Below are 25,852 nucleotides of genomic sequence, written 5' to 3'. Positions count from 1 at the left end.
TGATGGCCCCCATGATGGGGCTGGGAGTAGCCTAGCAGCGTACTATTTATTTGTGTCCCTGTGCTCCTTTGTGGGTATGTAGGTGAGCTTTTGTCACACAACCCACCTCCACAATAACCAGAGACACGTGGGGCAGCGAAAGGCATGAAAGAGGTGAAGGGCAAAGCCACAAGAGCCATTAAGCAAACAAGATAGTGTCAGTGTTGACACTGGACAGCTCAGATAACCAGGGGATCGTCACACAATTTAATTCACAGACAGCAAGGGAGCAGACACCACAACAAGGATTCCCCGAATCAGAAGCGCAGGCGGTATCTGAAGCGAACGTCCCGAACGGGCTGCATCGTGCCCACTCCCCAGCGGCTGGCGTCTATGGCGGGGATCTCCTCTTCCCCGTCCACCAGCTCCAGCTCGTAGTAACTCAGCATCAAGAACACAAAGAGCTTCATTTCCGTGGTAGCAAAGAAGCGGCCGGGGCAGATGGACACTCCTGCCCCCCAAGGCATGTTGAAGTATTTCAGCCTCTTGCCGTCTCTGTAGAAATCTTTCTTGGTGCCGTCTGGGTTGATGAAGCGGTTGTACTTGAACTTGTGAGGCTCGGGGTGAATTCCCGGGTCCATCTGCACGGAGACGTGCGGGAACAGAGCCACCCTGTCTCCTCTGCGGAGGGTGTACTCCGTCCCGCTGCTCGTCTTCAGGCTGGTGTCCTGGAGGACAGCTCTGACCAGAATTGGGGCTGCAACCAGCCTCAGGGTCTCCTCCAGAGCGCTGTCCAGAAGAGGAGTCTGGTTCAGCATATCCCTAGTGATGTTAACCGGTGGGCACCCTGGCTTTGCTTCCTGTCCATTCTCCCTTAAGACTCTATCTACCTCCCCCTTCACAGCCTCCATAGCTTCTGGATTCTTCATTAGATAAAAGAGGAGCCAGAAGGTAGTTGGGCCTGTATTGCCTTGGGATGCCCAGAGGAGCATAAACATGAAACGATCCCTCATGTACTCAGGGACACCGTTCTCTGCCAGAAGTTGGTTTTGATCTCTTATCCACCCACTGATATTGTCCTTCTGCCAGGTCTTCTTCACGGACACCATGCTCCAGAAGAACGTTTTCAGCCGTTCAGCTTCCTTCTGGTCCTTGGGAGGCAGAACTGCGTAGGCCAGGCGTGGGAAGAGGCGGTCGTACTTGCGAAACTCGTGGAACACCTGGTCGGAGAGGATGCGATCTTGCTCGTGGGCTTTCTCCTTGTTATCTGCACCCTGGTGTGGCTCAGTGCCAAACAGAGCCAGGTACCCAGCTCTGAAGACCACGTTGTAGCAGTAGTGGAAGAGGCTGTCCTCTTGCCAGACTCGCTTCTCCTCTCCTGAGCCCAGGTTGAAAAACATCAGCTTCTGAAAGTTTTCCATGGTGGCTTGTGTCATGACAGTGAGTCCATCTCCCATCAGATGCTTTCTGCTGCTTTCCTGAATTATGGCATGGTTGGCTTCAATGGGCTTGTAGCCAAAAACCTGTAGGACCAGTCTGGATGCAAAAGTTCTGAAGTCTAGCTTAGTTCGTGATTCCTTCACAATGGCTGGGAAGCAGAAGGGATCCATCACGAAGGTAAAGTAATAGCCTCCGATCAGCACCGTGAAAATATCCCCGTGTTTTCTCTGCATCCTTTTGACAAACTCTGAACTATTCTTTCTGAAATCCAGCATGTAACCCAGCCAGGGAATTGTACCTTTGTCCAGAGGTGGCTCATCAGGTCTCCGTCTCCGAAACACGCCCAGGAGGTAAAACCCACCGAGCAGCAAAGCTACCAAGGTACAGAGGAGAATCCCCCAGAGTGCCATGACAGTTCTGTGCCTGTCCAGCAGCTCAGACTGGAGCCAGGCTGGAGCAAGAACATGCTTTTTATTCACAGCCAGTGGCTGATTCGCAGACAGGCAGCTGACAGGCTCTATCCCCATTGGCAGCAAGTGTTTGCCTTCTCCCTTGATCAATAGAGAGGTTTTTAAGGTGGAAGGCATGTTGTAATCAAGTTGGAGTTGGCAGGCTGCTGTGTAAACAGGATGGGTTTTGGCATGTGTTCTGCAGTAGCTTAAGCAAATTCGCTTCTCTAGGCTGAGTGGAGTCCTTTGTTTCAAAAGAGGGTTCAGAGAATTTCACTCAGTGACTTCTGTCTTTGAGACCAGGCAATGGACACAAAAAACTGAGAGGAAGAGTGGCTGTTGGAAATGCTACCAGAAAGGAGCTCAGGATGGGGGGAAGGGAGTTGCAGCAGAGGTAGTTTGGTCTCAAAAGGCAAGAGAAGGAAAGTTCTCCAACATTTTTATGTTCTCCAGAACACAATGCCCCTAACAGTGCAAGCACTGCTAAGCTGTAGGAGAGCAAAGCAGGGCAGGTTTGCTTCCCCCACAAGCAATGAGGGCTTGAATCAGTTGCACCAATGAGTTTGAAGTCTGCAAATGGCCAAGCCCACCTCCTGCCCAGATGGACAGCAGCCCCTTCCCCTGTGCCAATGCACACGCAGAGACAGGGCTCAGCAGCTACAGATCAGTCATGTCCCGTCTGCCCTCCTGCTCCCAGCCCTGTCCCTGGCAGTTGTACCCATTATTCCCTTCTGTTTCTTCACCTCTCCTGCTCCCTGCTCTCTGGATAGAACCCTGTGCCCCATCCAGCCCTACGCCTCTGGGGGCTGCCGCCCTCACCTATGCCAGCCACCGCAGCACTTGGGCCTTGCAGCACCCTTGTGTAGGATAGAGAGTGACACAACATGGAAAGAGAGATAAGAAAAAAGCATTTAATAAGGCAACAAGACAGACTGCTGTGAGCACGTTGCTTACACATAACTAGCCTCTTTTATACCCCTCCCCTATTTCCCTCACCTTTGCCCTTCCCCTGGGCATCCCATCATAAATTTTGCACAGTCCCACGATCCCTACTCTACATGAGATCACAATCTTTATCTTAGTTTTTGCTTCCCAGCTGCTCTTCCCTTTCACATTCCCTCCCAGTGACATGACCCATGGAGTGAAGAACACATCATAACATCAGCTAAATATTTACTCTGTCGGGTTGGGTTTTTTTTTTTCAAGGAATGCTCCCAGCCTTATCATTCTGGAAACGTGCTGGAGCAATATTGTCCAGTCAAATAACACCAGTGAAAAGAACATCCACCTTTCCAGAGCAACTCAAAGCCCTTCTCGGTCCAGTAACCTTGCCCAGCAATAAAATGGACATGGTAAGTGCTTCCTCTTAAATCATTGTACAATGCTAGGCAACTCCCCTGCTCAATTGGTTTCCAGGCTGGAAAGAGCTCATTTAGGATTCAAGAGTATTTGGGGGTAAATAGTACCGTTAAACAAAGGTCAGCAAATTGATAATCTTTAAAGCTATCTCAGACAATAAGGACTGGCTATCTGTGCCTTTATGTTCAAGGCCATCCTCACTCTGTGTTGTAACAAAGCCAGTATTTATGTTCAAGACAGTATCTTTTTCATCTTGTCAAAATGGATCTTTGGGAAGGTAAATACCTCCTCCACTGTTCTGCCCAGCTCACTGTATTTTCTCCTTCTTTCTGTTACCAGTTTGAACTGCTGACTGAACTGATCTCACATTAGTGGGTGATCAAACTGATCTCCAACTAAGGATCTGTCCCTCAGAAAGACACAGTTTCTTGCTCAGCAGACATGAGCGTGGCACAGCTCATCGTAATGGAGAAGCTCACCATTGGTGAGACAACCCTGTTTAAAGGTGTCTAATTCCTCCCGTTGTCTCTCCTGGCAGACAAATGGATGAGATGTTGAAACACATCTATCTGGCAGATGGCAAAAGCCAGGAGAAGCAGTGCCACACCCCAGGCTGGGCCTCAGACCTGATGGATGAGCGTGGCAAATCCATTCCTCAGCCCACACCATGGGCTGGAGGGATGATGAGATCACTCTCCTCCATCAGACCCTTTGGGATCTATGGGGGAGAAGTTCTGCACAAGTTTCAGTTTGTATTTTTAAGGGCATAACGTCTAGATGAGTTGATCCTTCATCCACTATCACAGAATCACAAGAATAGTAGGATTTGGAAGGAATCTTTAGAGATCGTCTAGTCTAACCTCTCTGCTAAAGGAGGTCTACCTAGATCAGGAGGCACAGGAATGTGTCCAGGGGGATTTGGAAAACTCCTGAGAAGGAGCTTCCACACCCTCTCTGGGCAGCCTGGGCCAGGGCTCCCCCACCTCAACAGCAAAAGAGTTTGTCCTTATGTTTAAATGGAACTGTTTGTGTTCCAGCTTTTTTCCATTACCCCTTGTCCTGAATGTCTCATATGCACCAGACAGGAGTTGGGCTTCTTCCATGACCATAAACCCAGGACAACCATTTTACAATGATTCCAGTTAAACCAGAAACAAATCCGATGCTTCCAACCCTGATGTAGAAAATTCTCATCTTGATGCTGGTGCTAGGATGAAGTGTCTGGTTATGCAGCTCCATGGGCTCACCCCAACTCCATTGCACATCCAGGATCAGAAGAATACAGCATGAGAGGGCACACACATAACATAAACAACAGAAACATTCATCATGCATTTGTGATACTCAACATTTCTATCTCAGCTGTGTATCTGCTGCAAGGCTGGCTTATCTCTGAGGGCTGGATGTCACATAAAGCCCTTCTCCTGAAAATGCCCCAGGGAATCTTCTGCAAATACAACCTGAACCGTTTTTTCACAAAAGCATAAAGCAAAGGGTTGAGACAGCAGTGGACAAAGGACAAACTCTCCGTGATCTGCGTGGCGTAGTCCAACCGCCGGCTGCTTTCACAGGTCCTGATCACACCGAGGTCTTGCAGGGAATGAAGGATGAGGACAATGTTGTAAGGGAACCACAGGACAAAGAAGACACCCACCACAGTAAAGACTAAGCAGCGTGCTCTCTCTGAGCCAGGCATCTGAGATACGGTGAGGACACGTGCTATACGGGAATAGCAGAACACCATGAAGAGGAGAGGGAAAAGGAAACCCAGAGTGATCTGAGTGACCCGGAAGACAACTTTCCAAAATAAGTGTTCCTGGCCATAATCATGGCTGCACACGACAGCTTTGTTGTGCATCTGCCTTGTGACGCTGAAGAGGCCATCAGGAATGGAGAGAAGGATGGAAAGGACCCATGCCATCAGTAAGACGAGGATGGACTTCCTCCACGTCATGGAGCTGTGAGGAGAGCAAGCACGAGTGACCTGCAGGTACATGTCCAGACTCATGCAGCTCACAAGAAAGTTACCGCTGTAGAAATTCATGGTGTACATGGCATTTAAGACTGGGCACAATATGTCCCAGGTCACCCACTGAGAAACATACAGAGCCCATAAAGGAAGAGTTAGCAGCAAGAAGAAGTCTGAAAGCACCAGGTTCAGAAGATACACCTCAGTCATCTTCTTTTTCTTCTTGAGGTACATAATAAGGACAATCAACAGCGGGACATTCCCAGCCAACCCGAGCAGGAAGACCAGGGTGTAAAAAGATGGCATGAATATTCTGCTAAAGGAGAGTACCTCTGCTTTTGTGCAGAGGCTATACTGCACGTAATCCTCCTCGTCCAAGTACTCATACGGGTAGTCGCTCGAATTGGCAGCATCCAGCAGAGCGGCAGCTGCTGTTGTTGCCACCTTTGAAGCTGCATTTGACAAGTGGCTGCCTAGGAGCAAAAAAACAAGAGAAGGGGATCAAAATGTTATTCCAATTATAGAATCATAAAATCACACAATGGTGGGGTTGGAAGAGACTTTTAGAGCTCATCCAGTCTTACCACCTGTTAAAGCAGGTTCCCCTCGCTCAGGGGGCACAGGAACATGTCCAGGTGGGTTTAGAAACCTCCTGAGGAGCGTCCACACCCTCCCTGGGCAGCCTGGGCCAGGGCTCCCTCACCTCAGCACCAAAGGACTTTCTTCGTGTATTTGAGTGGAACTTTCTCTGTTCCAGCTTGTGCCCATTACCCCTTCTCCTGTCACTAGGCACTGCAGAAAAAAGTGCTGCTCTATCCTTTTGACATGCAACTTTTAAATACTTGTAAGCATTAATGAGATCCCCCCTCAGGCTTCTCTCCTCCAGGCTGAACAGCCCCAGGTCCCACAGCCTTTCCTCCTTGCAGAGATGTTCCAGTCCTCTCAGCATCTTGGTGGCCCTGTGCTGGCCTCTTTCCAGCAGTTCCCAGTCTCTCTGGAACTGGGGAGGCCAGAACTGGACACAGGACTCATCAGGGCAGAGTAGAGAGGGAGGAGAACCTCCTTCAACCTGCTGCCCACACTCTTCTGAATGCACTCCAGAATGCCATTGGCCTTCTTGGCCACGAGGGCACATTGCTGGCTCATATGTTCAATCCACAAGGGAAAGGCAAACATCACATCAAGGAGGGGTTTCCTCTAGTTCATGGAGATTTCTGCCACCTTCTGATAGGAATGTTGTGTCCTGCACTCCATGCCCTTTGCCTGCAGCATGGGGAAAGCTCTCTACACATACATATGAAAAAATTAGTTCCCTCTTCCTTACTCCAACACATTAAAACTGAAAAGTAAGTGAGCTGAAATAACTCTCCGCTTCCTTGTGACACCACTGCAAGCTTTTGGGGAAGTTTCTGCTCTCAATTATGGGAAACCCACAATCACAGCTGGTGGTGAGCTGCTTTAGCTTCACCCATTGCTGCTGAGAAAGCTTTGTCTGAGTTCTCAATGAAGCAAAACCTCTTGGTGGGGCTGCAACCAGAGGTGAAAATGCTGCACATCTCAGTCCTGGTAGGACATTGACTCCTGTCCATGCCAATTGTAGGACACCAAGCCATGGATTCCTGCAAGAAGTATCAGTAAGTGAAAAGTACAGAATGCTAGGAAGAGACCTTGAAGATCAGCTGGTTTCACCTCCCCCTGCCATGGACAGGGATACTTGCTACTACATCAGGTTACTCAAAGCCTCATCCAAGCTAAGGACAGGTAGGCACCAGAATCAACTGCTGAACCAAGGTTAGAGGTAGAGATTTAGCAGGAAGGATGTTGCTGGAGCAGACGTTGCGTGACACGAGGCACAGGTTGAACCCCTGCTGACGGAGTAGCGTGAGGTCCATGTGGCTGACCGCTCCCCAAGCTGGTGTCAGTGTTTAAACAGCTGCAGCTCAGGAAACTGTGGCTGATTTGGAGAGCTTCCTAATTTTGGAGGTTGATTTTCAGCAAAAAAAAAAACCCCACAAAACAACAAAACCCACACACAAGAACACCACAAAGGTTACAGCTTCCAAAAGCCACCCAAACGAGGCAACAGCTATTGCTGAAGAGACCATCCCCCGTGGTGGATCTGCCTCAGCCACCTCATGTGAGTATCATGAAGGTTTATGTGGGGCTTAAAAACCAGGACTAACCTTCAGGCTTTGACAGCAAATTAGGGTTGTCACTAGGAAAAAACAGTGCCAACAACCCTCCACTTCTAAAACACGTTGGTTTTCATCCATGGCCAAAGCTGCCCACCTCTCTCCTGGGGCTCATTTTTCCAGCAATCTCAAAATAGCCATGGCTGTGTAGTTCTCTGCTTGCAGTCTATCCTGCCTTGCTCTCCTTGAGGATCTGTTTATCCCATTGCCCAGGAGACTTGCAGCCACTAAATGAGAAAATGAAGCTGTTGGTCCCCAGTTGTGCTACACATTCCAAGGAGGAGATACCCCATGGTGGCTCTGCAGCTTCTAGGGCCAGTTCCCTCCCCACAACACCCTGCGAAAGAGGAGCCCCTCCACCACAAGCGGGTTAAGCAAAGCACCCAGGGCTTGGAGTGGGGTGCTGAGGATGCCTGTGGGTGTACAGCCATAAGCTGTGGACATACCTGTTGCAGTCCTGTGTCTAAAATTGCTCAAATACCCATTCCAGGCAGTTCCAGGCAGCTGAAAAGAAAAGAAAATTTGGTGTGGGCTGGATTGACATAGTTCTTGTGCAAGTGCTGCACAGCACTTCAAGCAGAGCAGCCACAGGAGAGCAACAGAAAAAGACTTTTCAGGCAATGAGCTTTTTTTTTTCCCCTCTGTTCCATATGTTGGTGGATATTCATCCATAACCACATACAGTTCTGCCTGCAGGCCTTCAAGAGGAAACCAAACTTGATCCCAGCAACATCCAGCAAGACTCCTAATCACCTTTTGCACACAGAATCATAGAATCATAGAATGGTTGGGGTTGGAAGGGACCTTTAGAGATCATCTAGTCCAACCCCCTGCAGAAGCAGGGTCACCTGGATCAGGTCACAGAATGGTGGGGGTTGGAAGGGTCCTCCAGAGCTGCTCCTGCCCAATCCCCTGCTAAAGCAAGTTCCCTTTGCTCAGGTTCCCCTCGTTTTTAGGTGGGTTTGGAAACCTCCCGAGAAGAAGCCTCCACACCCTCCCTGGGCAGCCTGGGCCAGGGCTCCCTCACCTCAGCACCGAGGAAGTTTCTCCTCCTGTTCCAGGGGAACTTTCTGTGTTCTAACTTGTGCCAGTTACCCCTTGTCCCCCACACACACCCTCTGCACCCACACCAGGACAAGACATCCCCTACATTTTCATTTCTGGGTCTCTTTCAGCCCACCAAGATGCCTCTTCTCCCCCTGCCACCTCTTCCTCTCTCCATATCACGCGGGCACTGACATTTACACGCACATGACATAGTTCATAGCAGAGAACTGAGGAATGCTGCATGGGCCAAGCTCAGAAATGAATCCCAAGCCCACTGGAGCACTGACACTTACAAGCTCACTAACTTTCCACAAGAAAAGATAATCTCTTCAGGTTTCTTGTGAAGCTTTGTCTATAGACAAGAAAGAGAAAACGCACTTACAGGAGCTTCTCCTCCACCATGGGTAGTTCCCATCCTGACAGAGGCTCAAATCAGGCTTGTAGGAAGCTCTTTCACTTGTGTAAGCACATGGGCAGGAAATGTGTGACCTCTGTGACCACTGTGGATGACTGGACAAATCATCTCTGTGCTGTGTCTAAGCAAGCATCCCTCTACATCTACAAGTGAGGCCTGCACGCAGAGTTGGGCTTTGCCACGGGAGATACCCATCAGGACTGCAGTGCCTTCTGCCATGGGTGCCACAGGGACCCAGCACCCCTCCTCCTGAAATACAACCTGCTCTTATACAGCTCAAGCCAGGCTCCATGCTTGGGATGGCCAGGGATGATGGGATCAAGGATCCACGTCAGCACAAGGTGAAGATTGCTGGTGGATCCCACGCACCCCAGCATGTATGAGCAGCCACAAAATCGCCAGAAGTAGGTTCTTCTAGGACCTGACCAGGATCACCCAGACAAGCACACACACAGGACACTTGCTTAAAGATAACCACTTCCTCTTGCCTTTCTTGTCTCCATTTTTCCAAGCATGCTTTTCCTCCATGCACCTCAATCCTTCCCTTTTCTCCATCTCCTCTCAGACAAGAAATCTGGCCCTAATTTCTTTTTCCCCATTGATTCTGGGTTTGCTGCATCCCAAACCCAGATGTGGCAACAAGCTCCCTCTTGTTTTGTTTTTGAAAAGCTTTAATGAGTGGAAACAGCTGTTATTGCCTGCCAGATTGGTATTAAGATGATGTCCACCCTGGCTACCTCCCAGCTCCCTCAGGCAGGATTGGACCTTCACTGACAGGCTCCTGGGGCTGAGACCCCAGTGTAGAAATCTGCACTTGTTTTCCAGGAAATCTGAATAAGCCACATGCTACTTGGATGCTGCAGGATCCTCACCCTCTGCAAGAGCAGAAACAGGGGCCAGTGGGTGCTGGCAGCTCCGTGGGGACATTCGTGTGTGCTGGCAGCTGCAAAGCCTTGCAAGCGGCACCAGAACAGGGAGCTTATTGCTGTGGTCAGGTGTGCAAACAGAGATCAACCACAGCAGGGGATTTTTGGGACAGCTTCATTAGATGACATTTGGTTCGCCTGTCAAAGGTGTCTCCAGCAAAATGATTTATTGAAGAGGTTTTAGAGTCTCACCATTGGTGAACAGTCACCCTCTGGCATATTTTCCTTGCCATCAAACAAGGCCACGGGGAACACCCTGACTGTGCCAAGGCCATGTCCTGTACCAACCAAGCTAGTAAAGGATTTGGAGCATGTTTCATATGAGGAAGAGCTGAGGGATCTGGGGCTGTTGAGCCTGGAGAAAGGAAGGCTCAGGGGAGACCTTCTCACTCTCTGTAACTACCTGAAAGGAAGCTGTAGCAAGGCACAGGTTGATCTGTCCTCCCCAGTAACAAGCAACAGGAGGAAACAGCCTCAAGTTGCACCAGGGGAGGTTCAGGCTGGATGTGAGGAGGAATTTCTTTGCTGCATTGAAAGGCATTGGAAGGGGCTGCCCAGGGAGGTGCTGGAGTCACTGTCCCTGGAAGTGTTTCAGAGCTGGGTGGATGTTGCACTGAGGGCAATGGGCTGGTGGTTGACAGGGCTGGGACAGAGGCTGGGCTCCATGAGCTTAAAGCTCTCTTCCAGCTGAAGCAATTCTACAATTCTAATCCTGGTAAAAAAACCTTTATAACCCTCAAACCACTCGGGTAAAACAAGTCAATAGAGCAGCAGAGATGGCCACAGCCCTGCATCCAACCTGCCCTATAGTAGGTGGATTCACAGTGAGAAACATGTTCTTTTTACCCATTTCCATCTTTGCCAGCATCAGCCAGTGCACACACGTGTCAGCATGTAAAAGATGCCCTACAATGAATACATATGGGCAACATACAATTCAGCAGAGAGCAAGAAGCTGCCTGCAAAGCTGAGGTGCCAGACACGCACACAGGGCCACTGCAGGTGACAGCAGTTTCATTAGCCCAACAATGAAAATGGAATAAGTTTTGGTTTTTAATTGAGTTTCTCCCCTAAAGCACATCTTACACAGAGCTGCAGGGAATTAAGTGCACCTCTGAGAGTCACTGGAGAAAGTAGCCTTCACTGTAATTTATTACAAGGTTTTAACTCAATTGAGGAGCTGGTAATTGCACAGATTTTTCTGTTTTGCCTTTCAGACTCTGCAGAAGCCTAATGGCTTTGGCAATTAAAGTAACCAGATTACAGGTAATGAGAAGCACATTTAGAGAGATGCAGCGGCACTAACAAAGAGTTATCTCAGCCACTTCCTTTCATGCTGCCGAGCTCATCAGTGATGGAGTGGCCCTGCTTGAGCAGCAGCTCTGCTTCCCCACCATGCTCAGAGGCTGGGAGTCATCAGCACCACAAAACCAGGCAGGGTTTATGGAGAAAGGGACTTCTGTTTGTTGTTTTGTTTTGATGAGCTGCCTCTGGGTTTTTGGCAGGGTTTTAGGTATCTTCAGGATCAGCAGATTTTTCCTCCTGCTCCAGAATTCAGTTTGGTTCAATGCAGGAGCAATTTTTGCGTTGTGATTGGGCTGCAAAATGCCCAGGGTACACAGCAGGGGCAAAGCAAGCCCTGCTTGAAAGCAGAAATTCAGAAAAAGTGGTGACTTTGGGAAGGAACAACCCCCTGCACCAGGACAGGCTGGGGGTTGAACTGCTGGAAAGCAGCTCTGCAGAGAGAGACCTGGGAGTCCTGATTGATAATAAGCTAAATATGAGCCAGCAATGTGCCCTCGTGGCCAAGAAGGCCAATGGCAGCCTGGGATGCATCAAGAAGAGTGTGGGCAGCAGGTCGAGGGAGGTTCTTCTCCCCCTCTGCTCTGCCCTGCTGAGGCCTCATCTGGAGTCCTGTGTCCAGTTCTGGGCTCCTCAGCTCAAGAGGGACAGAGAACTGCTGGAGAGAGGCCAGTGCAGGGCCACCAAGATGATCAAGAGACTGGAACATCTTTCATATGAGGAAAGGCTGCAGGAACTGGGGCTGTTTAGTCTGGAGAAGAGGAGACTGAGGGGGGAATCTTATTAACATTTACAAATATCTAAAGGGTGGGTGTCAGGAGGTTGGGACATCCCTTTTTTCTATAGTAGCTAGCAACAGGACAAGGGGTGATGGGATGAAGCTGGAACACAAACAGTTCCACTTAAACATAAGAAGAAACTCTTTCAGTGTTTCAGTGAGGGAGCCCTGGCACAGGCTGCCCAGAGGGGTTGTGGAGGCTCCTTCCTTGGAAGGCTTCAAAACCCACCTGGACACGTTCCTATGCGACCTGATCTAGGTGACCCTGCTTCTGCAGGGGGGTTGGACTGGATGATCTCTAAAGGTCCCTTCCAACCCCTACCATTCTGTGATTCTATGATTCTATGACTGAGACCATTGAAGGGAAAATAAAATCAGGCTGAGGGAGAGCTGGTCTCTGGCTTTGCCCCCTGCTAAAAAGCTTCCATTGGATGTCAAAGTGTGGGTTTATAGCAACAGGAAAGGTATTCGAAGCACAAAGCTGCCAAGGTGCACAAAAAAAAGCAGCAAGGCTGCTTCTCCATCCTGCAAACAACCTAAACCATCACTTTTTGAGGTGAAAGAAGTCACCAAGTTCAACCTAAAGCCTCCATGTTTTGCAAATCTGAGCTATTATGCCTTGCCCTGCTTGGAGAGCAGAAAAGTGCTCAGTTTTGAGCTTGAGACGAGTGACCCGTTTAGCATGCTGCAGGGGCTGAGAGCAGCTGCTGAGGGCAGGAGTGGGAAGGGGCTGAGGGCAGGAGCTGAAGGCAGAGACTGGGGGCAGAGGTGGGCAGGGGCTGAAGGCAGGAGCTGAAGGCAGGAACCGAGGGCAGAGGTGGGCAGGGGCTGAGGGCAGGAGCTGAAGGCAGAGACTGAGGGCAGAGGTGGGCAGGGGCTGAGGGCAGGTGCTGAGGGCAGAGGTAGGCAGGGGCTGAGGGCAGAGGTAGGCAGGGGCTTGAGGACAGAGACTGAGGGCAGAGGTGGGCAGGGACTCAGGGCAGGGGCTGAGGGCAGGGGCTGAAGGCAGAGACTGAGGGCAGAGGTGGGCAGGAGCTGAGGGCAGGAGCTGAAGGCAGAGACTGAGGGCAGAGGTGGGCAGGAGCTGAGGGCAGGAGCTGAAGGCAGAGACTGAGGGCAGATGTGGGCAGGGACTCAGGGCAGGGGCTGAAGGCAGGAGCTGAAGGCAGGAGCTGAGGGCAGAGGTGGGCAGGGGCTGAGGGCAGGGGCTGAGGGCAGAGGTGGGCAGGGACTCAGGGCAGGGGCTGAGGGCAGGAGCTGAAGGCAGAGACTGAGGGCAGAGGTGGGCAGGGGCTGAAGGCAGAGACTGAGGGCAGAGGTGGGCAGGGACTCAGGGCAGGAGCTGAGGGCAGAGGTGGACAGGGACTCAGGGCAGGGGCTGAGGGCAGGAGCTGAGGGCAGAGACTGAGGGCAGAGGTGGGCAGGGACTCAGGGCAGGAGCTGAGGGCAGAGGTGGACAGGGACTCAGGGCAGGGGCTGAGGGCAGGAGCTGAGGGCAGAGACTGAGGGCAGAGGTGGGCAGGGACTCAGGGCAGGAGCTGAGGGCAGAGGTGGACAGGGACTCAGGGCAGGGGCTGAGGGCAGGAGCTGAGGGCAGAGACTGAGGGCAGAGGTGGGCAGGGACTCAGGGCAGGAGCTGAGGGCAGAGGTGGACAGGGACTCAGGGCAGGGGCTGAGGGCAGGAGCTGAGGGCAGAGACTGAGGGCAGAGGTGGACAGGGACTCAGGGCAGGGGCTGAGGGCAGGAGCTGAGGGCAGAGACTGAGGGCAGAGGTGGGCAGGGACTCAGGGCAGGAGCTGAGGGCAGAGGTGGACAGGGACTCAGGGCAGGGGCTGAGGGCAGGAGCTGAGGGCAGAGACTGAGGGCAGAGGTGGGCAGGGACTCAGGGCAGGAGCTGAGGGCAGAGGTGGACAGGGACTCAGGGCAGGGGCTGAGGGCAGGAGCTGAGGGCAGAGACTGAGGGCAGAGGTGGGCAGGGACTCAGGGCAGGGGCTGCCCATGGCCCCACCTCACAGCGCCCCCTACTGCCTGCGGAGGCTCCTGAGTGACTCGGCCCCGCCGCAATGCAGCGCCCCCCCCGCGGTGACGTCAGAGCCCGCCCCGTGTCTCCGCCCCCCCAAGGACGTGACGTCCGCGGCCGCGCTCTGGATTGGCTGGCGTCGGACGGGCTGCCGCACGGCACGCCGGGAGTTGTGGTTCTCGGCCAAGGGCTGGGGGAGGGGCGAACGCGGCCAATAAGAGGCGGGGGGGCGGGGCCAGCGCGCCAGACGCCGGCCGGTGTCGGAGCAGCGACGCGAGCGGGGCTGAGGCGGCGCGGTGAGGGCTCGGGCCTCGGGGGGAGCGCGGTGAGGGCTCGGGCCTCGGGGGGAGCGCGGTGAGGGCTCGGGCCTCGGGGCGAGCGCGGTGCGGGACCCCGAGCGCTGAGTCCAGAGCGCAGGTGGAGGGAGATCCCGGGCGAGGAGGAGGCGGCAACTCGGGCAGATGTACAGATAGAAGCCTTGGGTGGAAGTTCTTGAGCAGAGGCCTGGTGTGGGGTGCAGGGGCTTGGGGTTGGAGTAGGGCGGGGGCCCCACATGGGTCTGGGTAAGGGGATGGCAGCCTGGTGGCGCCCAGGGCCGCCTCCTTGCTGGAAGGGGTGCTGAGACCTGTTCCTTTCCCAGCTTTCTTCCTCCACCCATGTCAGAGCCGTTTCACGTGGGTGGCCACACGGGAGCGGATGCTGGCAAGGTCAGGGCAGCTCAACTGTGTGTTTCACCCACACCCACCCCGGCCTCTGCATGACCTGAAGGTCATGGAAACCTTTTGTGGTGGACAAATGAATTCACTTCTCGATATCCTTTTGTATAAATCTTACCTCTGGCTGTGTCCACCTCTCTTGAGCAATGAGTGCTCTCATGTTTCCCTCTCCGAATGAGTCAGGCTAATATACAGCTTACATTTAGCAAATAGGAGTAGTTGCAGCAGGTACAGAGAGACCAAATCCTTTGGCCTGTGGCAGAAATGATTTGTGTGTTTAGTGTGAAATCCAGTCATTCTGCTGACACAGAGGTGCCTAAAATGCTGCAGAACCAGGGAAATTTGGAATATACCTTTAGCATGTGTTCACTAGCACATGCTCATATTAAATTCCTGTTGGAAATTAAGAGCTTGGGGTATTTCCCTGTGAGGCTGAGCTGTATTTTTGTGCTGAGTGTGTTGATGGAACAATACCGGCAGAGATGTTTCTAGAACAGACCTTGGTGATGTTCCCTGCTAATTGTGCTTGCAGGAATAGACACTAATTGAAGAATGATGCTTGTGTCAGACACTGAAGAAGCAACAAGTCTTGCTGTAATCTGTGGTGGGGACGGCATTACAAGCTGGCAGGTTTTGGTGGATGGTCTCCCTGGTTTGGTGACAATGACTCAGTGAGCAGAGCTTTTCTGATGGCTGTGGCTGGTTGGTTTTGTTTTCCCTTGGGGACAAGTGAGAAAAGTCACCTGTGCTGCAATGGAAACGGCCCTCGTGATACTGATGCATCCCCACAGGAGTCTGTGCTCATCAAAGGCTTTGAGACTTGCTCCAGCTCCTCAGCAGCTGCCATTTTACATTTTAGTGTTCTCCAGCAGGACTTTGAAACAAGGTTAAAGTGGTGAATGAGGTGAGATAGGCCGTAGTAGGGACTGCTGAGCTGCTAGGTAGGGCTGACCTTCCACAGTGACTTGTGCTTTCCACCTTGAGGGCTTCAGTTGCTCTTCTTGGCAGTCAGTGAAAGAGGAAGAATGAACTTCTCTGAGGTCAGAGCTGCTAGTAAGGAATAGCCTTGTGAAAGCAAAGCAGTGTGCTGAAGGATGGAAAGTCCTAAAAGGATATGCAGGCAGTAACCAAAACTTTCAGTGAGCGTAGCTGGGGCTGCAGGGATCTGTAACGGTGTGAAAATGCATGGCAGAAATTTGTTGCTTTGCTACCTTTTTTTTGTCCCATCCTTACCTGTTCTAGTGTGTAAACCATCTTGCTTCTCAAGGCTTCACGTGAATTAAATCATGTGTATGTAGCTCATCAGCTCTAGTTTAGCTCCTGTGCTTGCACCTCACTACATGGACCTTTGTGACTGGTGGAACATGCAAGGGATTTTCACTTTGTCTTCACAGCCACCATGTCATCAGATCAGGAATCCATTTTCTCTGAGTATGAGACTGAAACCAGCCAGACATCAAAGCTGTTAAGGAAATTTAAAGAGACACCATTTGTACCAATTGGTAAGTGTAAAGATGGAGAAAAGGGGTTATATTGACCTTTGTGGGGCATTGGTATGGCAAACACTGTCACTGCTCACTTGCTTTCCTGCAAACAGGAAATTACTTGCTAATTACTTCCTCAGGTAAGCTTTCTGCCTGAAGTGGTGTTTGTTCTACAAGAAACAGGGAAATCAATGAGGCCTGTTATCTGAAGCAGAAATATCAGAACCTAAAATTACCACAGAAAACCACCCCAAAGCCTTGAAACATTGTTTATGTGAGCTTCAAAAACGCATTTGGGTGGTCCTCTTAGGTGGCAAGGGCTGTGTTTCACAGCTCTTCTGGAGTACAGGAGACTCTGGGATCACTACAAAATGACTTTCAAGTGAACAAAACTGAAATACAGCCCGACTGCTGAACGTTTCACTCTGCTGCCATCTCGTAGTTTACAATGTGTTTAGTTAGTAGGTCTTGTGGTACCCCAGTGTGAGGATGTTATTAAAAGTCTCAGGCTCCCTGCTGAACTGCTGAAAAAGCCTCCAAGAGAAGGATCAGTTGTTTTTTTACCCTGAGAGCCTTCCTCCCAGCAGAAACTGCCTCTGACACAAGACTGGTTTTGATTTGCAGCCACCTTAAATAGAGAGCGTTTGGGTCACTTGGGGTGAACTGTTCCGGGCATTTGCCAACAGACATCCGTCACTGGCTTCTGTGGTCACAGGACTTTGTTCTCCAGCTTGCTGAGGCGTACTGTGAACTCTGCAAATTTGGGTCCTCCCAGCAGATTGGCAGAATTTACCTTCAACCTTTGCCACCTGATCTAGGTGGAACTGCTTTAGCAGAGGGCTTGGACTTATGTGATCTTTAGAGGTCCCTTCCAACCCCTGCTATTCTGTCATTCTCTAACCTATGTGGGAGCTAATTGGAAGGCCCTAAAACTCTTAATTGGTATTTAATGAAGCTACTGCTAGTGAAGTAAGAGTTTTCTGCTTCACAAGTGGGACTGGTAATTCTCCAGGGAGACATACTGTCTGGGCTCAGCAGTAAAATAATATGCAGCACTTAAAACTTGGCAGCTTCCTTGGAACTATGTAAATAATCACCCCAAATGTGGAATCAGGTGGAGGGAACTGGGAAATTTTGTGGATTGCTGCTCCATATTTTATGAGAACCTCAAGGCTGGAGTTGGCACAGTCAACAGTGTATTTGGTCTGTTGAAAGACTGAAAACAAACTCCATCCCTGTGAAAGAGACCTTGCTGAACCTCTGCCCAACAGGACAGGTAACATATGGCTTGTCCTGTCCCAGTGAAAGCCAGGAAAACGTGACAACACCCAAAATAGCAACCTCAGGAGGCCAGTGGGTATGTCAGGGTGCTTCCAGGCACCGAGGGTCTGAGCTGCAGCCAGGCAGTGTTCTTGGGTGTGAGCTTCTGTCTAGGAAAGAGGGTGCAAGCAGCGCTCCTGCTTTCTGAAAAACAGCCAAGAAACTTGTGACACCTTGAGCTACAGCTGTGGCATTTTAACACTAGTGGAATTCTTCCCCTGTGCTGGGCCCTGGGGAGGCTGCAGCTCAAGGGCTGTGCTCAGTGTTGGGCCCCTCACTGACAGAGGGACACTGAGGGGCTGGGGAAGGGGCTGAGGGAATGGGAGTGTTCAGCCTGGAGGAGCCTGAGAGGAGACCTTGCTCTCTGCATCTCCAACAGGAGGTTGCAGAGAGGGTGGGTAGTCAGTCTCTGCTCCCAAGCTACAAGTAACAGGACAAGAGGAAACACCTTCAAGTTGTGGCAGGGGAAGTTTAGATCCCCAAGAGGATTGTCATGCCCTGGCACAGGCTGGCCAAGGCAGTGATGGACTCGCTGTCTCTGGGGGGATCCCAAAGCCATGGGGCTGAGGGCTGTGGGTTAGTGGTGGCTGTGGCAGTGCTGGGGGAATGATTGGATTCAATCATCTTAACGGTCTTTCCCAGCCTCAAAGATTCCATGAAATCTCTTGCTGTTCTCTGCACTGATTTATGCATTGACTGAGATGGCACTTGAGTGAGCACTGTAGGCAGGCCAGGACTCGCAACCTATCCAAAACCAGCATGACTAGACCAAAACATGATTATTCCCAGGAGATCTTGTTTAAGTGGGTCACTTCACACATCTCAGCAGGCTGGATCTCGACTCAGGAGGATACTGTCCTTGCCTTGTAGGGATGGCTGGCTTTGCCATGGTGGTTGGCTATGGATTGTACAGACTGAAGCACAGAGGCAACATGAAGATGTCACTTCACCTGATTCACATGCGTGTGGCAGCCCAGGGCTTCGTCGTGGGAGCGATAACGTGCGGTATGTACCCAGCAGGAGGCTGGCAGTGGGGAACCTCTCCCATCTCTTCTAGTGGATAATACAGTGCATGTGAAATATCCTCAGCGTGGAAGTGTCCAGGCTGTTAGAGTTCAGGATGTTCATGGTCGTTACTGGTGTTTGCTCAGCCTTTCTGGTGTAACGTGATGTTGACAGTGTTGGGCCCCTCAGTGCCAGAGGGACACTGAGGGACTGGGAGCAGGGATGGAGCTGGGGAAGAGGCTGGAGCACAAGGGTGCTGGGGAGAGGCTGAGGGAATGGGAATGTTCAGCCTGGAGAAGAGGAGCCTGAGGGAAGGCCTTCTTGCTCATAGCAACTCCCTGACCAAGAGGTTGTGGCTGGAGAGGGGTTGGGCCCCGCTCCCAAGCTACAAGCAACAAGACAAGAGCCTCAGATTGTGCTGGGGCAGGTTTAGATTAGAGGTTAAGAAAAACTTCTTCCTGAAAAGGATTGTTAAGCCCTGGCTCCAGGATGGAGTCCCCATCCTTGGATGGAGTCCCCATCCTTGGATGGAGTCCCCATCCTTGGATGGAGTCACATAGTTAAGTGGTGGATAGCGGTGCTGGGTTAATGGCTGAACTCAATGATCTTCAAGGTCTTTTCCAACCCAAACAATTCTATGATTCCATATTTTCTGTCCTTTTTTTAGGACTGTAGTCATGTCCCTGAACACACATAGTAATTTGTACATCCCTTTGCAGCTGTGTCTGTGTAAATGTATATACCAAGACACACTGCCTATACTGTATTCTCAGAAGGTCCAACTGAAAAGCTTAGCTTTGGCTGCAAAGCAAACTGGAATTGGCTTGGGATCTGCATTTTCATGTATATTTTCCCATGCACTTTCTCCGTGCATGAAGAATCCTGTGATGTTCTTCACTGCTATTAGAAAAAAACCCATAAACAGGAAAAGAGGAAGAGAAACATTATTTCTGTTGCTGACAGTCTCTCTTACCGTTCAGACCTTGAAGCTCCTCGTTTCCAGTTTAACCCAGCTCTCTAACTGCACTGGTGTTTTTGTCCTGTAGGTGTGCTGTACTCCATGTTTCGGGACTACATGTGGAAGCCCAAGGAGTAATGGAAAGACGTCTGAAACCTGTGTCCTAGTGGTGACCTGTGTACTGCAGCTACAAACCTCATATGGAGGGGTTCTTGAAGGGGGGGAAAGAATAAGAGAGAGTTGTCCTACATTTATTGTTTTGTATGCTACGCTGTCTTGAAGCTGTCAGCCTGTGCATTGGGGAGCGAGCATCAGGGCCTGTTTCTTTTCTGATTGGCGCTACCATATCCCAGTTTTTAGGGGATATAGTAGAGTACAATCCCTTTATTTTCCCCTTTGATTGTAAATTAAGTCCTAAAATTGATGACTCGTGCTTTTTTGCTACCCTTGTCCAAGACCACAAAGCCTGAACTAGCTTCTGCTGGGGCTCGGGCAGAACGTGGAGGCCGTGTCTGTGTGATAGTGTTGTGAACGCTCTGCTGCCTTTTTCTGTCCTATATGTTTGTCAGCCTCCAGCTTTGTAATTTAGACGCTTCCCGTAGCACTAAATAACTTCTAAACTATTGGGAGAGATATCAACATCTATATTTTATTTAAGGCATAAGTATTTGGTATGTTGCAGCTATTGAAATGTTATATTTATTGACTGTTAACGAAGACACAGGCTCCCTATTTTTAATACAGATTTTCACACTTGAATTACTATTTTTTGTAACTTTATTTACAGTGTTCTTCTAAATAACACTTAAATGTAACATTTAAGCTACATACTGCAAACAAATAAACCTTGATTTGGTGTTCTGATGCTTTCTAGTGATCTGATTCCTGCAGTATCACTCCCCACAGGAACTTACAAACGTGTAAATGTGAAAAGCCTCCGTCATCTTTTGAGGTGTTAAAACCTTTCTCTGTAAATTGCCAATGGTTGTTTTCACACTCGAACCCCGTGTATCTCCATCAGAGGTGACAATAAATGTGCTAATAAAGCCAATTTGTAAGGAAAAAAACGCTCATTTTTCTCCTTATGAGCTGACATTCCGTGGGGACAGTGGGAGGTGTCTCTGTAACAAGTAGCACAAGGTACACACTGCACCTCAGACGGTGGAGAATGAAACATGAATAAACGTGTGAACACTGGGAATGGAAAGTGTTTGGCTATGGTTTTGTTGGAGGATACTGGGGGGTGACCCCCGTGCTTGCAGCTTCCTGCGGAGGGATGGGGGGAGCTTATGAGTGAGAAACGCTTGGACGGGTGCAACGCTTCAGAAAACCACGTTCCCAGGCGGCACCATCCTGTGTCCTTGGCTCTCCTTCGCGGGGGTGGGGCTGCGGAGCCTGCAAGGCGACTCCCCTCCATGGCGCACAGCCGCTTGCTGTCACAGCCCTCCTCCTCCCCGGGGCGGGCCGGGATGAGGAGGGGCTGGGTTCCCGTCACCCCCGTAACCCGAACGGGCCGGGCTTTCTGCGGGAAGAGGCGGCCCGTCGCTGGCGAAGGAAGGGCGGCCGAGGGGAAGCGTCATGGCGGCGGGCTGAGGGGAGCGGCGCGCGTGCGCGGCCGTGCCCCCGTTGCCATGGGAACCGCGTGCTGCGGCGGCCGGGCGCTGCGCTCCTGGCCCTGCGCTGCCGAGCCGGGCGGCCGGGACCCGCCCGCTGCTCCCGGCGCCGGGGAAGGCGGTTTCGGTAGGCAGGGGAGTGAGTGAGGCTCGGGGAGAGGCAGCGCGGGCGTTGGGCGGGGAAGAGAGGGAAGCCGCTGCCTCCGCACAGCTGCTCTGTGGCAGGTCCCCCAGCGCCGGCTTTGGAGTCGGTGCCCAGGTAGGCTGGAGGGCTAAAGGTTGTTCCCAGGCCATACGCACTAGGCAGGGGCAAAGCACTCTGCCCTTTGCACTTGGCAGTCTTTAATGCACCTTGCTCACGGCTGTGGAGGCTTCACCTGCATCTCTGCCCGTACCGTACATACAGGCACACAGGGGCGTTTTGGCATCACCTTTGTCACTATCGTTGTTGCCTGAGTGTGAGAAAACGCCCGTGTTAATTACTCAGTGGAGAGCCTGCCTTTGAAAGCTTTTATTGATTCTTTTTTCCTAGACCAAAGATGCCCCAGATTTTTTGCCTACAGTAAATGTCAAACAGAAGGAGAGGGGGCTGGAATACATCAGAAAACTGGTCGCCTTTCGTCATCTAAAGTGAAGCTCCAGGCATTTTAATGGCTGGCAATATTACTGCTCTAACAGTATCACTTAATGCTTAGAAATCTGGGGGAAAGACATAAGCCACACTCTAGGTGTCTAGTGCCCAAAGGGAGCATTAGGATAAACAGAGATCTTTCATCCTCTGTCAGGCCCACGTTAACCCAAAAATGGGGTGATCTGCGCATTTCCTTCAACCATGGGAAGGCTGGATGGTTGCAAACGGGCTATGTTCCTTTTAGGCAGTATGACGTGGTTGCCACATTTGCTTGGATTTGACCCCGACTTGCTCCTCTGTAAAAATGTTTCATTTAAACAGATCCCGTTTTAAAACATGACTTTTTAAATGCTAGAGTGAAAAAGACAGTAAGAATTGTTTTGAGGACTGAAAGCTGTTTATGGGAAAAGGCACTCGAGGCAAGGCAGCAAGACTGAAGAGAACATTGGCTGAGAGGAGGAGGTGGCAGAGAGACACTGCAGAGGTTGGTGAGGAAAAAATGCAGAGCAGCTGCTGGGAGAGGATGTTTTTCAAAGCAATGTTGATCTCTGTCGCTTTTGATTTTCTTCTTGTTATGATTTTAGTAAACACTGGAGTCAGGGATGAACGTGACTGGAGACTTTCAAAGCCAGTTTAAGGCCTACGAAGAACAACAGCAAAGGAGGCTGCAAAGTCTGATGGAAAGGAAGAAAGAGAACAGTCAGAAAGGTGACAATGGCAACACAAAGGAGGCTTTCGGAATCCTGAGTGATCTAAAACTGTTTGAAACAGGACAAGCAGTAACTGAAGATGGCAGCAAAAGGTAAAGGTGTAGCAGCACCGTTCCCTCAGGAAGTCACAGAAGTGTGTTTTGCACAGGATCTTGGGAAACTCAAGTTGCCTGGGCGCTTTCTGTCTTCATGTGTTGGGCTTTCATTATCCTGAGAAGACTCTTGCTGTCCCTAACATGTTTGTCCTCAGAGCATTGTGATGGGCTCTTTATTACCAGAGTTTCACAAATGAAGAGGGGCAGGACAGAAAGGTTAAGGGTTGGGGACAGCCAGGTACTACCTGATGAAATCCAGTCATTCAGGATCACTAACCTTCTCAGAACTGTTTGTTGATTCCTGCCTAGCCTTGTAATCAAATAGGTTTCCTACATGAATAATTCCAAACACAGACAAGGCCAAAGAAACTTGGCCCAAAGGCCTGCAGCACAGAAAGTGTTCCCCAGGCTATGTTTGTGATACAAGCTGTCTTAGAAGAAGACAGACATAGAAGGGTCTTATAGCTGCCTCCTGGTTAAGGTGCTTGACAGGATGATAAAAGGTAGGGATTTGAATCTTACTGGACAAGGGTTTATATCTTTCCTCACCCATTAGAGTAGTAGCTGAATTTCTAAGACACTGGATGTTCTGCTGTGGATCTCCCTCAATCTGCAGCTGTGTAGAATTCAATTTATTGAGGCAGAGATTTGAAACCCCAGCTCAGATAATTTCTCTTCCTCCTAGGTTGTAGTCAGTCTTTCCTTCTGACACAGTACTGTCTCTTTACAAACCAGAACAGGACTGAGGCTGGACACATCCCAAACATGTCTGCAGTTATACAGTGTTGGCCATTCAGGGATTTGCTCTGTGTTAGTGGTGAAGCCAGCTGAAGAAGTTCCTGCTTCTGCTCCCCACTTGCAGCTGTTTGCTGGAAACTGGATTCACTTCCTGGGGCAAGGGTACTTTTACCTCTGGTCTAGTGATCCAATGTAAAGCTTTAGCCCCAGAGAGTATTTTATTGGCACCATGATGGGGTGATGCACAGTGATACAAGGGCAGGAAGGAGGAGCTGGCAGCTCTGCCAAAACCAGCAGATGATGGATGGCAAGCCACAGTTAGGCATATACCATACATCTAGAGTGGGGAAGGGCACCTCTACCAAAGTTTATCAAGCCACTAACCAAGGTTTATTTGGCCCTAAATGCTGGTCTTCCCTCTGTGTTACTCAAGGCAATTCCTTGCTCAGCTTCTTTCTGAAGATTGCTTCCTTAAATGCCTCAGTTCATAAGCTGCAACAAAGCTTCTGTTTAGATGCAGGGAACTCACAAATGCACCACTGAAGCTTTCAGGTGCTTCTGAGAAGGGACTGTTCTTCTTGCAAAGGAAGTCTGTGTGGAAACAGGGAATTAACCTAGAGACTGATGCTCTCACCATTGCATCATACATTTGTCTTCTTCCCACACAGGCCCCTCACCATGGCTGTCTGATTTGCCAAGCTGTGCTTCTGATCTGACCTCTAGCAGCTGTACTCTTCCCTTCAACATTTTGTTTGGATAATACATAACTGTTGAGATATGGGGGGGGGGGGGAATATCACTATTTTTATTTGTTTTCATGGAGAAGGAAACTGGTTCCCACAGTGGAGATGTGGATTTGTCTGGTGGGGGAGAGGGGCTTAGTCTCATAGCACATCCTGGTGCAGTGTGCATACTCTGAGGTGCAGAGAACAGGAGAGTCCCAGCAGTTCTCTGCTATTTACAGTGCAGTAGTTTAGGTCTGAGTAATTCAAGAGCTATTACTTACCTCCCTTTTCAGTGGCACTGGCTGTTAAGAGCCCCCAGATGACATAACAGGTGTAGCAGATTTATCTGGATCATCCTTTGCTTATGTACATTGCATTCAGCAAAAAAAGTGCTTCTAAGTGTACCAAATCCAGGCAGGATTTGCTTCTGGAAGGGATTCACCAGGATGTACTTTGCAGCATTCCCATGACAACACATTAGGAACTTGTTCCAGAATAACAGGGCTCCATATGGGCTGCAGTGGCAGTGATTTCACCATGTCAGGCTTGTTTAGAGCAGAGCTTGGAACACACTCAAAGTCTCCCTTCCTCTGAGCCTTGGGAGTTCATTCTTCCTTCCTCCCATCCTGCTCCCAGATTTTGTTTAGCTGACATTTCTGTCTCTCTGGTTTGTTCTTTCTGTAACTTTATCCTCTCTGCTCTATTTCCTGTATTTAAGTGATTCTAACGTGGAGAATCTGTAACAGAGCTGGAAAAGACACACACCTGAAGTTCAGTCACAGGTCCTGCTCATAAGCTCCCCGTGGCTCTGTTTCCCTGAACCAGAGTGAAAAGGGTTGCCTTTCTGCAGCCTGTTTCTTTTGTCTGACTTTCCATAGCTGAACCACTTGGATGGAACCTGCTACCACCTTTGTAACATCCAGAGTCGCTCTGGGGTGGGATGGGATGGAGCATTGCCTCAGAGGAGACTCCAGCTTTGTGCAGCTGGGACTTCTGCCCATCCTACTGTAAGTGCTTTTGTTTGGCAAGACTTGGAAGCTGTCTCTGAGGGAAGCATTGCTGATCAGGTGTGTTAAAGAGCTCAGAACCCTTTTTCCATGTTAATTCCCTACCTGTTGAAAGTCCACCTGTCTCTAATTACATCTGCACAGTTTTGTTGCTCACTTCTGTGAGTGGTACCTGTGGGAATAACTGAGTTTGCCCTTTTCTCCTCTCAGATTGATGCTTGCTTTCTTTTCCTTTGTAAACAGCTGCCTTTGATCTCCCTTTGCTTTGCAGCACTGAAACAGAAGTGCATTTCTTAATTATGGATTGTGAATCCTCTCATAAATTGACTGTGCTGCTTTTGGCAGTGCTTTAAGGGGTCATTTATTCTGATGTGTGCATATGGAGGGTGCAGTAAGTCCTAAAAATCCAGTTGGAGGCAAAAGCTTGCTGAAACTTTTGGATAGAAAAGGCTTGGGTGAGTAGGCTATTGAGGTAGCTGACTGCTCTGGCTGTGGATGTGTCTGTAGCCACAGGTGTGTACTGTTAACAACTGGCCTTTATCCAAATCTTTGTGTTTATCCAAGCTATAGCTTACTTCTGTTGTAGTCTGGACTTAGTGGCAGCACTGGTAGCATTGATTAAACCTCCTTTTGACTTTCCCATGTGTTTTACCCCTGTCTTGGTAAAGAGTGGGACCTCATCCTGAAACTCAGGTAGAGCTTTCTGAAATGCTTTCAACTCTCTGACTTGGCCCCACAAGTTTTCCCAAGAGCCATACCATGTGCCTGCTGGCCTCACATCTGTAGCTCAGATAATCCTGAGGCATCTCAAACAGATTACAGTGTCCACAACTGAATTAAACCCCTGAGGCCTTAGCTTCTAGGGTTTTTTTTCATTTGGAGGAACCCTCACGTAGAGACAGCAAAGAGATTAAAGATATCAATTCTCTGGATGTCTTAGAGAGATGAAACCCATAAATGTTACTAAATGTACT

At 50.2% G+C, this 25,852-nt stretch overlaps 4 protein-coding genes across 9 annotated transcripts in view; 2 read left to right on the top strand and 2 right to left on the bottom strand.

Moving 5' to 3' along the window:
• Positions 1-296: 296 nt before the first annotated feature.
• Positions 297-1,868, bottom strand: LOC104557140 (5-beta-cholestane-3-alpha,7-alpha-diol 12-alpha-hydroxylase). Its single transcript, XM_010201258.2, has one exon. It carries the CDS (start codon positions 1,827-1,829, stop codon positions 297-299), a length of 1,533 nt encoding a protein of 510 aa, XP_010199560.2. The 5' UTR covers positions 1,830-1,868.
• A 2,657-nt stretch (positions 1,869-4,525) lies between these two features.
• ACKR2 (atypical chemokine receptor 2) lies at positions 4,526-8,850 on the bottom strand. The gene is made up of 3 exons (XM_010201259.2): positions 8,818-8,850; positions 7,835-7,892; positions 4,526-5,669 (listed from the first exon to the last, which is right to left on the bottom strand). The coding sequence occupies exons 1-3, from the start codon at positions 8,848-8,850 to the stop codon at positions 4,555-4,557; spliced, it is 1,206 nt and encodes a 401-aa protein (XP_010199561.2). The 3' UTR covers positions 4,526-4,554.
• Positions 8,851-14,106: 5,256 nt separating this feature from the next.
• Positions 14,107-20,223, top strand: HIGD1A (HIG1 hypoxia inducible domain family member 1A). Of its 4 annotated transcripts, none has more exons than XM_061997010.1 (4): positions 14,107-14,172; positions 15,987-16,094; positions 18,267-18,401; positions 19,448-20,223. In XM_061997010.1, the coding sequence occupies exons 2-4, from the start codon at positions 15,992-15,994 to the stop codon at positions 19,495-19,497; spliced, it is 288 nt and encodes a 95-aa protein (XP_061852994.1). In that variant the 5' UTR covers positions 14,107-14,172; positions 15,987-15,991; the 3' UTR covers positions 19,498-20,223. The 4 variants fall into 4 exon arrangements, with proteins under 4 accessions (XP_061852994.1, XP_061852992.1, XP_061852995.1 ...); XM_061997008.1 differs by having other exon boundaries at positions 14,130-14,201; XM_061997011.1 differs by lacking the exon at positions 14,107-14,172 and adding an exon at positions 14,197-14,230.
• An 827-nt stretch (positions 20,224-21,050) lies between these two features.
• CCDC13 (coiled-coil domain containing 13) overlaps positions 21,051-25,852 on the top strand; it is a 28,217-nt gene continuing 23,415 nt past the window's right edge. For 2 of the 3 annotated variants that reach the window (XM_061997006.1, XM_061997005.1), the window contains exons 1-3: positions 21,051-21,099; positions 21,959-22,087; positions 22,188-22,405. In XM_061997006.1, the coding sequence (XP_061852990.1) occupies positions 22,206-22,405 (200 nt within the window). In that variant the 5' untranslated portion in view covers positions 21,051-21,099; positions 21,959-22,087; positions 22,188-22,205. Of the gene's footprint in view, positions 21,100-21,958; positions 22,088-22,187; positions 22,406-24,551; positions 24,939-25,852 lie in introns of those variants that run through there. The other variant, XM_061997007.1, reaches the window with a different exon arrangement.

The sequence above is a fragment of the Colius striatus genome, chromosome 5 (genome assembly GCF_028858725.1).
Source record: "Colius striatus isolate bColStr4 chromosome 5, bColStr4.1.hap1, whole genome shotgun sequence".
NCBI lineage: Eukaryota > Metazoa > Chordata > Aves > Coliiformes > Coliidae > Colius > Colius striatus.
This window is presented reverse-complemented; position numbering and strand designations above follow the sequence as displayed.